Source organism: Corylus avellana, chromosome ca3, assembly GCF_901000735.1.
Source record: "Corylus avellana chromosome ca3, CavTom2PMs-1.0".
NCBI lineage: Eukaryota > Viridiplantae > Streptophyta > Magnoliopsida > Fagales > Betulaceae > Corylus > Corylus avellana.
This window is the reverse complement of record NC_081543.1, coordinates 6,836,137-6,851,666: the sequence shown is the minus strand read 5'-3', so window position 1 is coordinate 6,851,666 and position 15,530 is coordinate 6,836,137. Positions and strand designations below refer to the sequence as shown.

General features: G+C 36.2%; 2 protein-coding genes and 1 pseudogene across 2 annotated transcripts; 1 reads left to right on the top strand and 2 right to left on the bottom strand.

Annotated features, from left to right (window-relative positions):
• Nucleotides 1-538: 538 nt before the first annotated feature.
• On the bottom strand, nt 539-2,604 carry LOC132175921 (probable UDP-arabinopyranose mutase 2; annotated as a pseudogene).
• Nucleotides 2,605-7,642: 5,038 nt separating this feature from the next.
• On the top strand, nt 7,643-11,129 carry LOC132175944 (COBRA-like protein 4). Its single transcript, XM_059588041.1, has 7 exons — nt 7,643-7,850; nt 7,935-8,014; nt 8,883-9,179; nt 9,290-9,449; nt 9,537-9,684; nt 10,031-10,308; nt 10,619-11,129. The coding sequence occupies exons 1-7, from the start codon at nt 7,706-7,708 to the stop codon at nt 10,900-10,902; spliced, it is 1,392 nt and encodes a 463-aa protein (XP_059444024.1). The 5' UTR covers nt 7,643-7,705; the 3' UTR covers nt 10,903-11,129.
• On the bottom strand, nt 11,076-14,707 carry LOC132175945 (protein COBRA-like). Its single transcript, XM_059588042.1, has 6 exons — nt 14,450-14,707; nt 13,707-13,786; nt 12,605-13,061; nt 12,275-12,434; nt 11,849-12,126; nt 11,076-11,754 (listed from the first exon to the last, which is right to left on the bottom strand). The coding sequence occupies exons 1-6, from the start codon at nt 14,550-14,552 to the stop codon at nt 11,462-11,464; spliced, it is 1,371 nt and encodes a 456-aa protein (XP_059444025.1). The 5' UTR covers nt 14,553-14,707; the 3' UTR covers nt 11,076-11,461.
• Nucleotides 14,708-15,530: the final 823 nt, after the last annotated feature.

Below are 15,530 nucleotides of genomic sequence, written 5' to 3'. Positions count from 1 at the left end.
TGTAATTTCTTAACTTTTTTACCAAGACCATAATCTCAATTCAATCATTGTCGATAGGAGTGAGTATCGATTCAGTCGGTGTCGGTAAGGACATTTTTGCCTATCAATTCGTAAAAATCGGTTAAATCGATTAATTAACCGACTTCATACCAACAGTGAATAGTTTCGACTTTTTCGGTTAATCAGTGAATAGTTTCGACTTTTTCGGTTAATCGGTAAAGTTGTTTAATTGTCCATTACAAGTTTTTATGTTAAGATTTATCAATTTCTTTGTAACTATAGAATCAATAAAGAACATGTTTTATAAATGAAAAGACATAAAATTCATCGAACATAGACCAAAATGACGACCACAAATTAGATGGACAAACGCAACAAAGAAAGTTTCTTAATAAAATTCAAAATTCACTTGTACAATCGGCTAAATTGGTTAATTGTCGGTTAATCGTAAAAAAAAAAAAAAATCTACGAAACAATATTTTTATTCCGCCTACCGACGGCCAGAAATTAATTGTCGGTCGGTGACGGTTCGGTGGTGGTCGATAAGCAGTTGGTAAGCGATAAACCGTTAATCTGCCCACCTCTAATTGTCAAATAAATAGCCAAACACTGTTTTACTAAGCAATCTATAGAAATACAAAATTCCTCTCACAAGCTTCAATGCAAAAGCTTGGATAAAGGTAGAAGTCTAGTGCTACCAAAAATCTATTTTGGAGGACCACTCAGCAAATCAGCAGATTTTGCTGCAGATGGGTTCAGCTCACTCCATGCTTCAATCCATGTGAACATGGCATCAGCCAGTTTGTTGAAGTATTCATCAACCTTACCAAGCCTAGCCCTGACTTGCTTGGAGAGTTCAGCGTAGCATTTCTGCACAGCGGTGCAATCCTTTGGGACGCTAATAGAATGGAAGAATGGGACCATCTCTTCTTGCCAGTAAATTCCTTTGTATTCCTTCTTAAGGTTCAGAAAAGGGTTGCTTGCTTTGCTGTGCCAGATATATGGCAGACCAGTCTTGACTCCATATCCTAAATGATCACATATCACCTGCAGATCAATAAAACCAACTACTTGTGAAGATCTGATTGCTAGAGAAGCAGATTTTAAGCACAAAAATTGAAACACGCATTACAAATCAACGAACAAATGAAAGAGTAATGCTATTTAGTAGATTCTTATACGACTGCTATATAACTAGGATGACTTGACAATGAAAATGTCGATACCTTGATGCACCAGCCGGCCCACATATCGTCGTAGCATCCAATTGGCTGGCCATCACCCATGAGTTCAAAGTGCATTGCAGGCCCAATCAATTCACGGTTGAATGCCAGATTCATACCACACATGGGGAATAGGGCTCCTTTGGGTATTGTCATAACTGCATCCACAAACCTAAAGAAGAGAGGCATTTGAGAAAGAGTTTTTTTTTTTTTTGCAAACAAGCAACATATATTTTCTAGTGCACACAGGATCTTTTATACCTTGTGTTTCTCTCAAGTGGATTGACAAGCTGGTGGGAGCATCATAGTCTGGGATATTAAGCCAGAGGCCATGAGAAACGGCAGTCGGGGCGCCTCGGAGACTGAATGGATATCCACGGACAAAATCTGCACCTTCTCGGTATGGGTCATAAAGGGTGTTGAAGAAAAATGGAGTTGATGGAGTCAGGAGGTTTTTTATGTGCTGCTCAAGTGCATTAATGTCCTTGCCAGATGGATCCTTAGCAACCTGCAAAGAATACAGAAGGTAAGCTTGAGATTCAAGTAAATGACTGAATGATCCCTTCAAATTCAAACTGGATAACAATTGAATCCTAACAATCTAGACAAAAGAAAAGCATTAGAGATGCTCGATGGGTAATGCTTCCTGCACTTCAAGATTCAAAAATTTGTGCATTTAGGAGCCCAGAAAGATCTTAATGCATGCAGAAAATGGCCCCAAGGGGAGGAAAGCAATGACTTAATTCAAAATGTCAAGGCAATGTAGATCAATTATATCTTGTTGATTTTTATACTCAGCTACATAAAAACACAAACACAACAAACCTCAACCAACAAACCCAACAACAACCCAAATAATCAAAATCAACTATCCACAAGACCCAAACCCCACAAAAGCCAACAATTGAAAACCAATGAATTCACAACAACATCAAAACTCCCTAATACACAAAACCTACATCCAAAACACTCCCAAAAAAAAAAAGTATCCCAGAAATTAAAAATCTGGGAAAAGAAAACAAAAAAAAAAAAAACCACTTACAAAGCAATCATCATCGATGGTGTAGATGTACTTCTTCTTGGAGACCATGTAACCGAAACAGCGGCAGGCGGAGTCCTTGAAAGAAATGCAGGACGCTTTGGGACCCAGAATCTGTTTGATATCGTCGCGATTGTAGAGCTCGTAGTCGAAGCCTTCGGGGACCTTGATGATCTTCGATGGGTCACCGTCCTGGACTATGATCAGGTGGTATGGCTGAAAGAACGGCCTCCACATCTCCAGGAAGTCCAAGTTCCGAATCGTGGGGATCACGATGTCCAGCTCGTCCTTCAGCAGAGGCGTCCGAGAGACCGTGGTTCCAGCCATTGTCACCGAGAGAGAGGACAGAGCCAAAGAGAGATTTGAAAGAGGCTGGAACGGTGGGGGGATTTTATTTAAAGGAATTAGAGATTTTAAAATTTCAAATATAAAAATTAATTTTAGTTTTTAATATGTAAAATTTACTTGACTGGATAACACAAATTTTTACATTTGTTTAATGTATTAGATGAAATAAAATGCTCAAATTTTAAAATATGAAAATCTCATATTTTTAAAAACATAAAGGGGTACAAATCCATTTTTTAGAGAGGAGTAATTAATATGCTATTTAGTATTCTTTCAACATTTTCCTATACGGTAGCAATCTTAGTTGACTTGACATGCTAATCCATTTTAGATTAAAAAGAAAAAAGAAAAAAAAATCAATAGTATAGTGAACCTGACACATTTGTTGTAAATATTCGTCTCTCATTCTACTCTCATATTATAAGGTTACATATCCATTAATCTTTATTTATTTATTTATTTTAACAATATTTGATTTAACGACTAAAAAACATTGTCACATCAATTCAATAATACGAGAATGAGCAATAAAAGAACTAACCAATATTTTTTTTTTCCCGAACATCATTCATCCATTCTCACTCAAATATTACAATTTTGAAGAAAATATAATTAACCCAAACATTTATTTTGTAAAGACATAGTAAAACTATCATTTGTAATATTTGAGCTTTTTCAAATTATCCTAAATTATTATTTACAAATACCAGTTTACTTTTTTTAAAGATAAAAAATAAAAAAAATACCAGTTTACAAATACCAATCTATGGCAATTAAACCCTTTAGATTACCTTTCTTTTTCTTTTTTCTTTTTTTCTTTTTTTTGGTTAGAAATTTTTGTTAAAGAAGATGCTCTTTAGTTTGAGTCCGGCACAGACGGCAGGAATTTGGTGTCGGAGAGCGACCTTTGTTGTCTGGGCGTTGATGGTCGTGGCCCCGCGGGGCCTTCAAAGTCTCTCAGGTAATAATTGCCTACTCCAAACCTATTTGAGACACAGACACTGAAAGGGTCCCATGTCGTCATTGCCGGCCACGTAGCCCACCGATACTCTATGGCTCAATTCTTGCCGTAGATGAGAGTTTGACTCGTTTGCTTGGTTTCACCAAAAGTTAAAATAAAATTTTCTTGTTCAATCTTAACGAATAACGGAATAAGTGTAAAATTCTCAAAATATTCTAATTTATTATTATTATTATTATTTTTTTTTTTTAAGAAAAATAATGGTCTGGTGAGTCACCAAACGCCGTCAATATGGTCTGGTTGTGACACAACGTGGATACTATTTTAAAAAAAAAAAAAAAAAAGGATAAATTTAAAATTTTATAAAATTGTGAGGGGTATAAAGGTCATTTCACTATTTTGTCGCCTGATTTAATTCCAAACCCTAACGGAAACATTGTAAAAAATTGAAAAGTTTGATATACTGAATTAAGAGTTTTCAAACTTTAAAGAGACATTACAAAAGTGATAGAAGTTTATGGCTTAATTAGGTTTGTTTAACAACCCATTTTTTTCTCTTTTGTTTTGTTTTTTTTTTTTTCTTTTCAAAAAGTTAGACTTATTTCTTCACATTAACAAATAGTTTTCTTCATTTTACCACATCAACCCATTTCTTTCTCATTTCTCCTCTAAAAAAACATTTGTCAAACATACTTTTTAGAAGAAACAAACTATAAGAATTGAACTATATATTTTTGTGGTGATTTTATTATTTATAGTTGAATGAGGTCAGTCAGAATAACGAATAGAATCAGAGAATGAACATAGAATATTACATAATAATATCAAACTATAATAGTTTTTATTGAAAATAGAAGAAGGTGGAATAGAATAGCCTTGAAATACTTGTTCCCTCATGATTATGAGAATGGTTATTTCAAGTGTTAGAATATATGTATACTTAAATATCAATGCTATTTTATTCTACCTTTATTAAATCACAAAAAGAGACTATTTTATTCAACATTCTTCCATTATTTTAATAAAGAGTATTCATTTTTTTCTAATGGAACTACCATTTCGCATACCAATCGTATTATTCCATTAACAAAAATGAATAGCGTTTATTAAAAATAAAAGAATGTGGAATATAATCGCATTGGCGTTAAAGTATAAGATAAGGATAGACTCCCTATTATATACTTGGGGAAATTTCACAAAATTCTCCTGAACTTCTACACATTTTGAAATTATTCCTCAAAGTTTGAAAACTCTTCAATTTAGGGTATTAAACTTTCAATTTTTTGCAATTTTTTTTCCCTTCATTAGGATTTTTCGTTAAATATTATCAAAATTTTCAAAATACATTTGTATTTTTATTAAAAAAACAAAAAAAATGCACAGATTCAAGTGTAGGTAATTTTGCAAATTCTTTAAAATCTTGACTAATGCATGAATCTTTGTAATTTTTTATTTTATTTGTTTATAATAAAAAAAAAAAAGGTATTTTGGAGATTTTGACAAGATTTAAAGAAAAATCCTAACTAATGGGAGATATTGCAAAAAATTAAAAGTTCGACACCCTAAATTGAGAATTTTTTGAACTTTAAGATGATAATTTCAAAACACGTAGAAGTTCATAATGCGTTTTGTGAAGTTTTTCCTATGCTCTAAGCTTGAAATAGTCATTCTCATGATAATCATTCCTCTCAATAACACAAGAATAGCTATTTCAAGACTATTTCGTTCCACTGGCACATAATCTTTCCCTTATCCTTTATGATCTTTCCCTCCTTCCCACTTGTAATTTATTTTTTCATTCACTGCTGAATGGTCTTTATTTTTGAATGTTCATATCATTTTAATATGCACACGCTTCCTAATGACATGCGTCCCTTTACATGTGAGAATCACATGTTTTTTTAATAACATGTGTTTCTCACATTTTTTTTAATAGCTATAAAACGTATGTCATTTTATTAGATGTGTTTGTATGAATTAGCTACAAACCAGCTTGTGTCCCTTTCTAATGGCATCGTACGTACAGCCAATCATATATAATCTAATATATTTTATTTTTTAATTGTACCAATAATGATAACTCAGAAGGGTTTATTGGTCCGTTGTACCATTACATTGAAGGGATTTTTTATAAGAAAGCTTAGAAAACAAAAATTGTCAGATGGTGAGAGCCAAATTGTCCCACCAGTTCTGATGTATATATATGTTTGGCATGACCTAATTTATAAGGTGCTGATGTTATTAGACGGGTTAGATAATGGCGTCTAATTTCTTAATCTTACATTTGTTGGTAAATGATTTAAATGTATACATAACTTGGCATATTGAGAAGCTCTGTTTCACTGAAAAATGAAACAATTTCTTGGATGGTAATCAACTACTGAGTTGGTCATCAACTTGGGTGCTTATCACTTAATTTGGACCGAGGGTGTTAGGTTTGGTGTTTATTGGCAAATTCAGTGTCAAAACTTGTTGTGTTGTAAGTGTAGGTTTAAGGTTTACGTTGGTTTTTAAGTTGAAGTTCAAAACTTGGTTCAAAGTGAAAATCAAAAGAGGTTGTTCGCAACCTTAATCGAGTGGCATTTGAACAGGGCAAGTTTTCAAAGATTCAACATGTCAATCCAAATGCCTCGGTCGCAAGCCCGTTCAAAAGGCGTTTGAATTAAATTATCAAGACACTTCAATAATTGAGTTTTAGAAAACACCGATCGCAAATCCGTTCGAACGGAAAACTTCTAGGCTTAAAATTTCAAACTCTTGAAAGGCTTGTTCGCAAGGGTGATCGCATAAGATTCGAATGCATGTAGAATTACTTTGGTTCACAAATGTTCACTGAATGCTCCGATTGCAATCGCCTTTGAAGCAGATTCGAATGCAATGAGCAGTAAGCCATGTTAGAAGTTGACCATTTATAAGTTGAGGGGAAACCTCAACTCTTGAGCTAACTTTTGAGTTGAGTTAGGCCCAAGACCCATTTTTAACATGGTATCAGAGCCTAACCCAATTAATTGGCTGTGGCCCACCGTCACCCATTGTCGCACGTGTTGGCTTGGATGTCCTCCCGCCACACGTGAGGGGGTGTGTTAGAAGTTGACCATTTATAAGTTGAGGGGAAACCTCAACTCTTGAGCTAGCTTTTGAGTTGAGTTAGGCCCAAGACCCATTTCTAACAAGCCAAATCCAACACACTCGATCGCAATCATGTTCAAAGACTAAGTTGTGAAACCCTAGTTCCCGATTGAACGCGACAACTCCAAAAAGTGTTTTCTTTAACCAACTTATTAAACCTTACTTTTCTCGATGCCCATCTAAAGCTCATAAGCCACGATTTTCATAGACCTTGTGGTCATTGTTCTTTGTTCTTAAAGAAAGATTTTTCCTTCCTATGCCTTAACTTTCATATCACTCCTTGATTCCATTAAACCACACAAATCAAAACCTTTAGTCATTTAAGTTTCATATTGCAGAGGAAGCTTTACAAAATACCAGAATTTTGAAATTACTACGGTAGAAGACAAATGAGTCGTTTGCTGTGTACAAGTCAGGTTTTTACTACAGAATGTTTTGTAAATATAAACCGAGTATAATTTGTTCTTTTACAGTGGATAAGTTTCCTAGGATCGGCTGTTTTACTTTTGAAAACCACTCTTTATAAACTGAGAATGCATCAAAACAAGAGTGAGCATTCAATAAGACCAAAGTAGTCTCAAGAGGATTGGTTTAAAGTGGGAAAGAAAAATGACTTGTCTTTCAAGCAAGCAGTCCAACCCTGACATGTCGTCAAGCTCAAGTGGGCTTGAACACATCTTGGCTTGAGCAGTGAGCACCTCTCATAACCAGTGAAATGACAGGCCGTTGAGCTGTTGTGTTCAAACCCCTCAAAATCTCCCGCCAGCTTTTCCATCATTCCTTGCTATATTCTTGCTTCAAGATGCAGAAACTAAAAAAAAAAAAAAAAAAAAATGAAAAGATGAGATTAAAATATCACAGGGAAGCACCTAACAACCAGTAGGTGAGACATCTTGAGGCATTGGCTTCCAATTATTAATACCTCTTTTCCTTTTTTAACACATGGCCGCCACAAAATACTTGTGTAATTTGTGGAGGAGTCTGTGAGCTGGTGAACTTCAGACCATGGAATTCAAGAATCAAGCCAATCCAGCTCAGGAAAATCTCCATGAGAGCAAAGAGTGTTACCAAAGATGGCGGTGCTACTTGGTTCCGGAGCTGAAGTTCTACCTCATGGCTATTCTATATGTCATGATGTTCTCCCATGCAGGTAAATACACTCTTGCTCCTTTTCTGCTGATAGCTTCATTTGAGTATTTGTTTCATTTTTGCTTCGGTTTTTGTGTGATTCTAGTGGCATATGATCCGTTGGATCCAACTGGAAACATAACGATCAAATGGGATGTAATGTCTTGGACAGCAGATGGTTATGTGGTGAGTGTTATATCAATTTGAGAATTTTGTTCATGACTGCCAGATTTTAACACTATGATAATGAATGACGTAGCGGAAGCGATAGAAGTGAATGAAAAGCTGAGTTTTCAGTTCACAAATCAACACGCACGCCGATGATGAAAGACTGATATTCTATTAATCTCAAAATCAGGAGAAACACTCGAGAACGCCATCGAGCACTCAAATCTAGAACTATCGAGCATCAATTGAAGGATCATTGCTCGAGATGTGGACGAGCGCTGCTCGAGCACTCTGTTCTGGAAGACCACCGCTCGAGTGGTGGTCTAGCAGGCCTCGGAGAGGACCACTACTCATGCAGTGGTCTAGCGGGCCTTGAGCGGTCATCCGATGTAGAGGCCGCTCGAGCACTATATCGAGTGCACTCAAATATGTGCTCTCCGGCTGTACTGCATCAAATAACAAAGCAGCAAGTCCATATGGTTGCCGATAAGAATCTTAATTGATATACGAGATGACTTGTAATTTTTTTCTTTTCTTTTTTCCTGTAAAACATCTCAATTTCTGTAGCTGACTTATCCAACTTTCACTTCCGACCCTATTTAGCAAAAAGTAAAACCATCAAATTATTAGTTCATGCCAGCAATTAACTTTAACCCACCACAAGAACATACTGCTCTAAAATATTCAATTTGGAAAAAAGTTCATTCCCTTTTCATATGCCAAAAATCAAAGGGAGAGAATGAAAACCAATATAAAGAGATAATATAGAAAGCATCGAATATTTCTTTTCATGGAAATTATAATCATCATCATATACTTTTACTTGTCAATGAATTTTTTTTTTTTTTTGATAAGTAAAAAAACACTTGTCAATGAATTATACCAGGCTGCAGTGACAATGAACAACTTTCAAATGTATCGGGGCATCATGAGCCCCGGGTGGACTCTAGGATGGAATTGGGCTAAGAAAGAAGTAATCTGGACGATGGTAGGATCTCAAACCACAGAGCAAGGTGACTGCTCCAAGTTCAAAGGAGGCGTACCTCACTGCTGCAAGAGGAATCCCACAGTAGTTGACTTTCTCCCTGGAGTTCCTTACAATCAACAGTTCTCCAACTGCTGCAAGGGCGGTGTGTTGGCAGGTTGGGCACAGGATCCTACAAGTTCTGTTTCTGCGTTTCAGGTTGTTAAATTACTACTTATCCCAAAAGATTAAGCTAATAAGATTTAATTCATATTCTAATACAAATGAGAATGGATGAATTTAATCATTTAATTTATATTCTAACACAGGTGAGTGTTGGGCTCGCTGGAACTTCTAATAAAACAGTGAAGCTGCCCAAGAACTTCACCTTGCTTGGTCCGGGTCCAGGGTACACTTGTGGACCTGCAAAGATCGTGCCATCCACGGTCTTTCTCACGCCTGATCGCAGGCGGAAAACTCAAGCACTTAGTGAGTTGTATTTTTTCAGTCTTTTGGATATATATCTTGTTAAACAGATAAATCTGATCATATTAATGAAATGATTTTTGTATGCAGTGACATGGAATGTTACATGCACTTATTCACAGTTTCTTGCCTCTAAGAATCCTAGTTGCTGTGTTTCCTTTTCATCCTTCTACAATGATTCAATCACCCCTTGCCCATCTTGTGCTTGTGGTTGCCAGAACAAAAAAAATTGTATCAGGTGAGCTTCCCATTACTTCATCAGCATGACAGCATGCATACATATGCATACATGTAGTCATAGATGGACTACATTTAATCTTACATGATAGCATGAGAGCATGTAAGCTTACTGTATCATGTTTTACATGCATACATATACATATACATACATGACTGCATGTAATAGTCCCATTACATGAGTGCTCCGCGCTCGAGTGGGCCTCGAGTGGTCCTTTTTGGTGAGGCCACTCAACCGCTATATCAAGCGATGTTCGTGCTCTCAAGCATGCATACATATACATACATGTAGACAAACAGTAACTGGAGTGCACGTTAACAAACATTTCTGATGTATTTTGAAACAGGAGCGATTCAAAGCTGTTACACAAGGCAGGGATAAACACTCCAAAGAAGGACAATACACCATTGCTGCAGTGCACACATCATATGTGCCCTATACGGGTGCACTGGCATGTGAAGCTCAACTATAAGGACTATTGGCGTGTGAAGGTTGCCATTACTAATTTCAACTACCGGATGAACTACACACAGTGGTCACTTGTGGCGCAGCATCCCAATCTCAACAATGTCACCCAAGTCTTTAGTTTTGACTACAAGCCTCTTGTCCCCTATGAATCCATAAGTGGGTGCCCACACACATACTTTAATTGTTACACAAACACAATGCCTGTTTAGTTTTAGAAAAATGCTACACGAATTATCTCTTTTATATACTCTCTCAAGTGCTTACTCCTTAACGTGACAGTTGTAAAAAGATAGTACGCAAATAAAATTAAAAAATGTTGTAGTGGAAAGCTGATATGGCAACTAACACATTACGAAGTAAGCACTTGAGAGTGTAAGTGAAGTTCGTGTAGCGTTTCTCTTAGTTTTATGGTATTATGAGATTTAAGTTCTGACTAACATTTATAATGTTTGACTTGCGGGTGCAGATGATACTGGTATGTTCTATGGCATGAAATTCTACAATGACCTGCTAATGGAAGCTGGGCCCCAAGGAAATGTCCAGTCTGAACTGCTTATGCAGAAGAACAAGGACACATTTACATTCAAGAACGGATGGGCATTTCCTCGGAAAGTCTACTTCAATGGCGACGAATGTAAGCTTCCCCCACCTGACACATACCCATTTCTACCAAACTCTGCTTATGCAAAGCCAGTCGCAATTTCAACTCTAGCAGCCTCCCTGTTCTTGTTAGCATTGGCCATATGGTGATCACTAGTTTATGGGGGCATCGATGCTTTCCTGAAATTTTTAATTGAGTCTCGACCATCACTTATAACAGGTACATATATCACACATTTTAGTGCAGATCTTTTTCTTTCATGTAACATAAGAGTTGATCATGTATTTGGAATTTGGTAATGAAAATGGAGAGCAGCAAGGTATGAGAAATCGAACGAAATCATATATCAACTATGATATCTTCATCAAATTCCTTATTTTACAATGCTGAGAACATATTTTTGTGCATATGCAAACAACCACGCCAAATGTATAATATAAATGATGGTACAATACAGCAGCTAAATCTACACAAAAATGGTAGTAAAAGACTAATCCCTAATAAATAAAACGGATGACACAGCACACTTTTGCAGTAAGAAGCAATAGTGCACCTGAACCCCCACTTGTCTTGCTTGAACTTGTAGCCCCAAACTCATTCAGCCTCATCAGCTGGACTGCCATAAACTTTGCTGCAATCCCAACCCTTTGGAAAATTCTAGAGTGTTCTAGAACAACCGATAGTGTTTTTAGTTTTCGCCATAACACTCTACGCAAAAGCCAACAAGAATACGAAAGATGCCAAGATGGTAAAGGCTGGACGAAGCAGGGAGGTAATTGGTTTGGAACCCGCATTTGGCAACCATGGGTAGGCATCTGGAGGTGGCATCACACAGTTATCACCATTGAAATAAACCCTTCGTGGGAAAGCCCATCCCTTTTCAAAAGTAAAAGTTGATTGGTCCTTGCGGAATAGGAGCTCCGACTGCACATTCCCAAGAGGGCCGGCTTGGGTGAGCAAATCATTGTAAAACTTGACTCCCCATAACATGGCAGTATCATCTGCAAAACCAAAAGCCATGTTCAGAAAAAGATTATATAATGATTGATGCAGGGGCTACTTCATACAACTAAATTTTGGAGAAATGTAACTTACTTAAGCCAGCATAAGGAGTTAAGGGCTTGTACTGAAAGCTGAAAAGCTGGGTTAGATTATCAAAGTTGGGGTGTTGCACAACAAGATTCCATTGTGTGTAGTTCATTCTGTAATTGAAATTGTTGATTGTAACCTTCACCCGCCAGTAATCCTTGTAATTGAGTTTAACATGCCAATGGACTCGGATAGGACACATATGGCTGGTGCACTGGACCAGAGGCGCATTAGTAGATTTTCCTGGACCAGCTACTGCTGAAGCTAAATATGGAGACTCTGGACTATTAAAAGGTAAAAAAATAAATTAAAAAAAAAAGATCAATAATTAAAGCAAAACATGGAGAAATTGTGGAAGAGAAAGAAAAAAAAAAGAATGTGAGAGAAAAAGCAGTTTGGGAAGCGCAACACAAAGATAAATAAGAGACTTACTCGACACAGCTCCCAGGATCTGTTATATTGTTTTGACAGCCACAGGTGCAGGTTGGGCAATTTACTATTGTGTCATTATAGAAGGAGGAGAGAGAAACACAACAGGTGGGTGTCTTCTGAGCAAGGAATTGTGAATATGTGCAAGTAATATTCCAGGTCACTGCCACAAGAGATACAGGGCAAGGTAAGGTAAATATTGTTCAATATTTTTGCCATAGCCAAAATTGTTAAAACCATAAAAATTAAAAGAGAGATATTTGATTGCAATTATATGTTAAACCAATCCAGCAAGAGATGCATGCAGTTATAAGCCTTTAGCAAGTAACTTACTCAAAGCTTGAGTGACTCTCCTTTTATCTGCTGTCACAAATTTACTTGGCCTCACAATCTTTGCCGGCCCACAAGTATATCCGGGCCCTGGTGCTCTTAGGGTGAAGTTTTTAGGTAATCTGACAGTTTTGTTAGTTGTTCCTGCAGCACCCACACTGACCTGGAATGAGCTTGCTGCATTGGCTGGGTCCTGGACCCATGAGTTCAGTACTCCCCCTTTGCAGCAATTAGCAATCTGCTGGTTGTATGGAGTTCCGGGCAATAAATCCACAACCGTTGGATCCTTCCTACAGCAATGTGGAATGTTCCCTTTAAATCTCGAACAATCCCCTTGATCTGTTGTTTGTGCACCGACCATGCTCCAAATGACTTCTTTCTTAGCCCATGTCCACCCCAATGTCCAACCTGGTGCTTGAATATGGCGATATTGTTGGAAGTTATACATAGTAACAACAGCCTGCACAACCCAAAAAGTGAAACATATTGTTGTAAATTGTCTCAAATTCTAGTGAATTCCAAATCGAAAAGTAGAGAGGTTAGAAAAAAGTTACGATCCCACATTGAGAAAACAAAAAAAGAGTAATGAATTGTAATTGGAGGTTTATATATAAGAATTGGTAGGGATTTGGTGGTTCCAGCTCAAGTGGAAGCTTTGGCTCATAGTGGTTCTCTCATAAAGGGGACTTTTGCTGTATTTCTTTTGAGTATGAGAACACCATTGAGTGTTTAAGGTCTTCCTACAAAGAGGAATAGTGTGGTAATTCTTTTGAGTGTGAAATCATTGGATGTATTGGGTTTATGGTGTTTACAAGGATTTTGGTTGGCATTCCCTATAAATGTAGACTTGAGTTGGACAAATCACAATAAAATTTACTGCCTAGTCAGGAAATTTTTAATTAATTGTTTATGTACTGTGCTTCCGCTAGGCCAAACTCTAACAAACCAGTATTATACTTCATTATTCAAGAAGGAAAATAAATTTCTTAATGTTATTGGGAAAAAATTTCAAGGAAATGGATATGATCTCTTGAAGCAATAGCTTGCATATAGCTAATAACAAAATAAATAAATAAATAAATATTATACAGTGCATAAAACTTACAACATATCCATCTGGCGTCCAGCTCATTACATCCCATTTAATTGTGATATTTCCAGTTGGATCAAGTGCATCATAGGCTTCTGCAGAAACATCAAGGAAACAAAGCTGAAAACTTGAATTCTTAAAGAGTCTCTACATAGAAAATTTCATACTTTATACCAACTCAATTTCCTTTCAGCAAAAATTTATAGCTTCAACCCATGTGGATCATTGTGGTTTTCTGTTTTTGCTATTTATAATATGGCAACAGAGCATTAAAACAAAAACTGACTTCCGTATCTTGTTTATCCTCCAGATATTAAAGACCAATGCATTCCCTAGTCCAATTAACTGATCAAACACATAAGAACTCTGTTTTTCTTAGGGTGAAATAGACTTCAACTCCATAAACTCAGGATTTAACTTCTGTTAAATCGATGAAAAAAGAGTTATTCACCACAGATAATACCCATGATTTAGTCCAATCAAACTTTACAAGCCCAGGAAGCAACAATAAAATTAAACACTCATTTCTTACTTCTCCCCAAATTCTATGAACAAAAAGAAGACCTTTCAAATCCCACCACCACCACAAGTTTTCTCTACCAGTCAATCAATTATACTAAATAGCCAAAATTCCAGGAAAAATGGGACAGATCTCCGGTAGCTAACCAATACCCAGAAACAGAAAACAAGAATTACAGCTTCAAGACACTAAATTCGTGAACATGGACAAGAAAGCAAGCATCTTGGGGGGCACTTACCTGTAGAAGTAAAAGTGGAGCAAAAAGCCAACAGCACAAGCAGAACAGCAAAGCTGCTGCGCATTGTAATGGATCCAGAGGCTGAGGAGGAGAGAAAACCCATATCTTGGTGATGATGAAGTTATTGAATGTGATGTTAAAGCTCAGGCCTTGCCCAAGATCTGCACAGCAAATTGACTAAGAGAGAGAGAGTTTGTGGAAGTGAGGGGTGTTCTTCTCTGTTCCAGATGGGAAGTGAGCTTTTTTAAGTTAAAGTGGACTTAGTAAAGTCCTCTGTAGTAATCACTGTTTTGGCGACACATCCAGTTAATGTGTTGAAGCACAATGTTGTATTACAATTATACCCTTTATCAGTTAACTGAAATCGATCATTTTTAAATTCATTATTTTATTAAAAAGAATAAAAACAATGGATGGATTTTTGGGCTTAATTATGATCCAGCTTCCAGTTGTTGAGAATTAGATCGATCATCCTAAATAATCACCAACCCAATCATCTACATCGCCATATAAAATTATTAATGCTATTTTTAGCACCTAATATATATATATATATATATAATCTTTTGTATTTTATTCAAAATAAGATTTAGAACATAACTAGAACATAACGTTCTTACATAATATAACCCAAAACTATGTTAATATAACGTCATAGATACAATTAGTAAAATCTCATAATCAAAAACTATTTATGACAGTAGTCTTTGCTAATCCATGCACTACTTTTTTATGGACATATCTGTTTCAGCTTTTAAAAGCAGATTAAATCTAAGGCACGTACATAACATAGCCCAAAGCTATTTATCATATTCATGTTACATTAATTGATATGGCGTGTTTTAAGTAATTTATATTTTATTTTTAAAAAAAAATAATTGACATTATAAGTCATTTAAAGCACGTTATATCAGCATATTTATATGATAAATGTTTATGAAGTATATCATTATTCTTCATACAGAAAGTAGAAAAACAAAAAATTTACAAAGAGCATACAATTGTTTGTTAAAATATGTTTTAAGGATGGTGTAGTTTTACTTCATCAAGATTCATAAAGTTATTTGCAAATATATGGAGA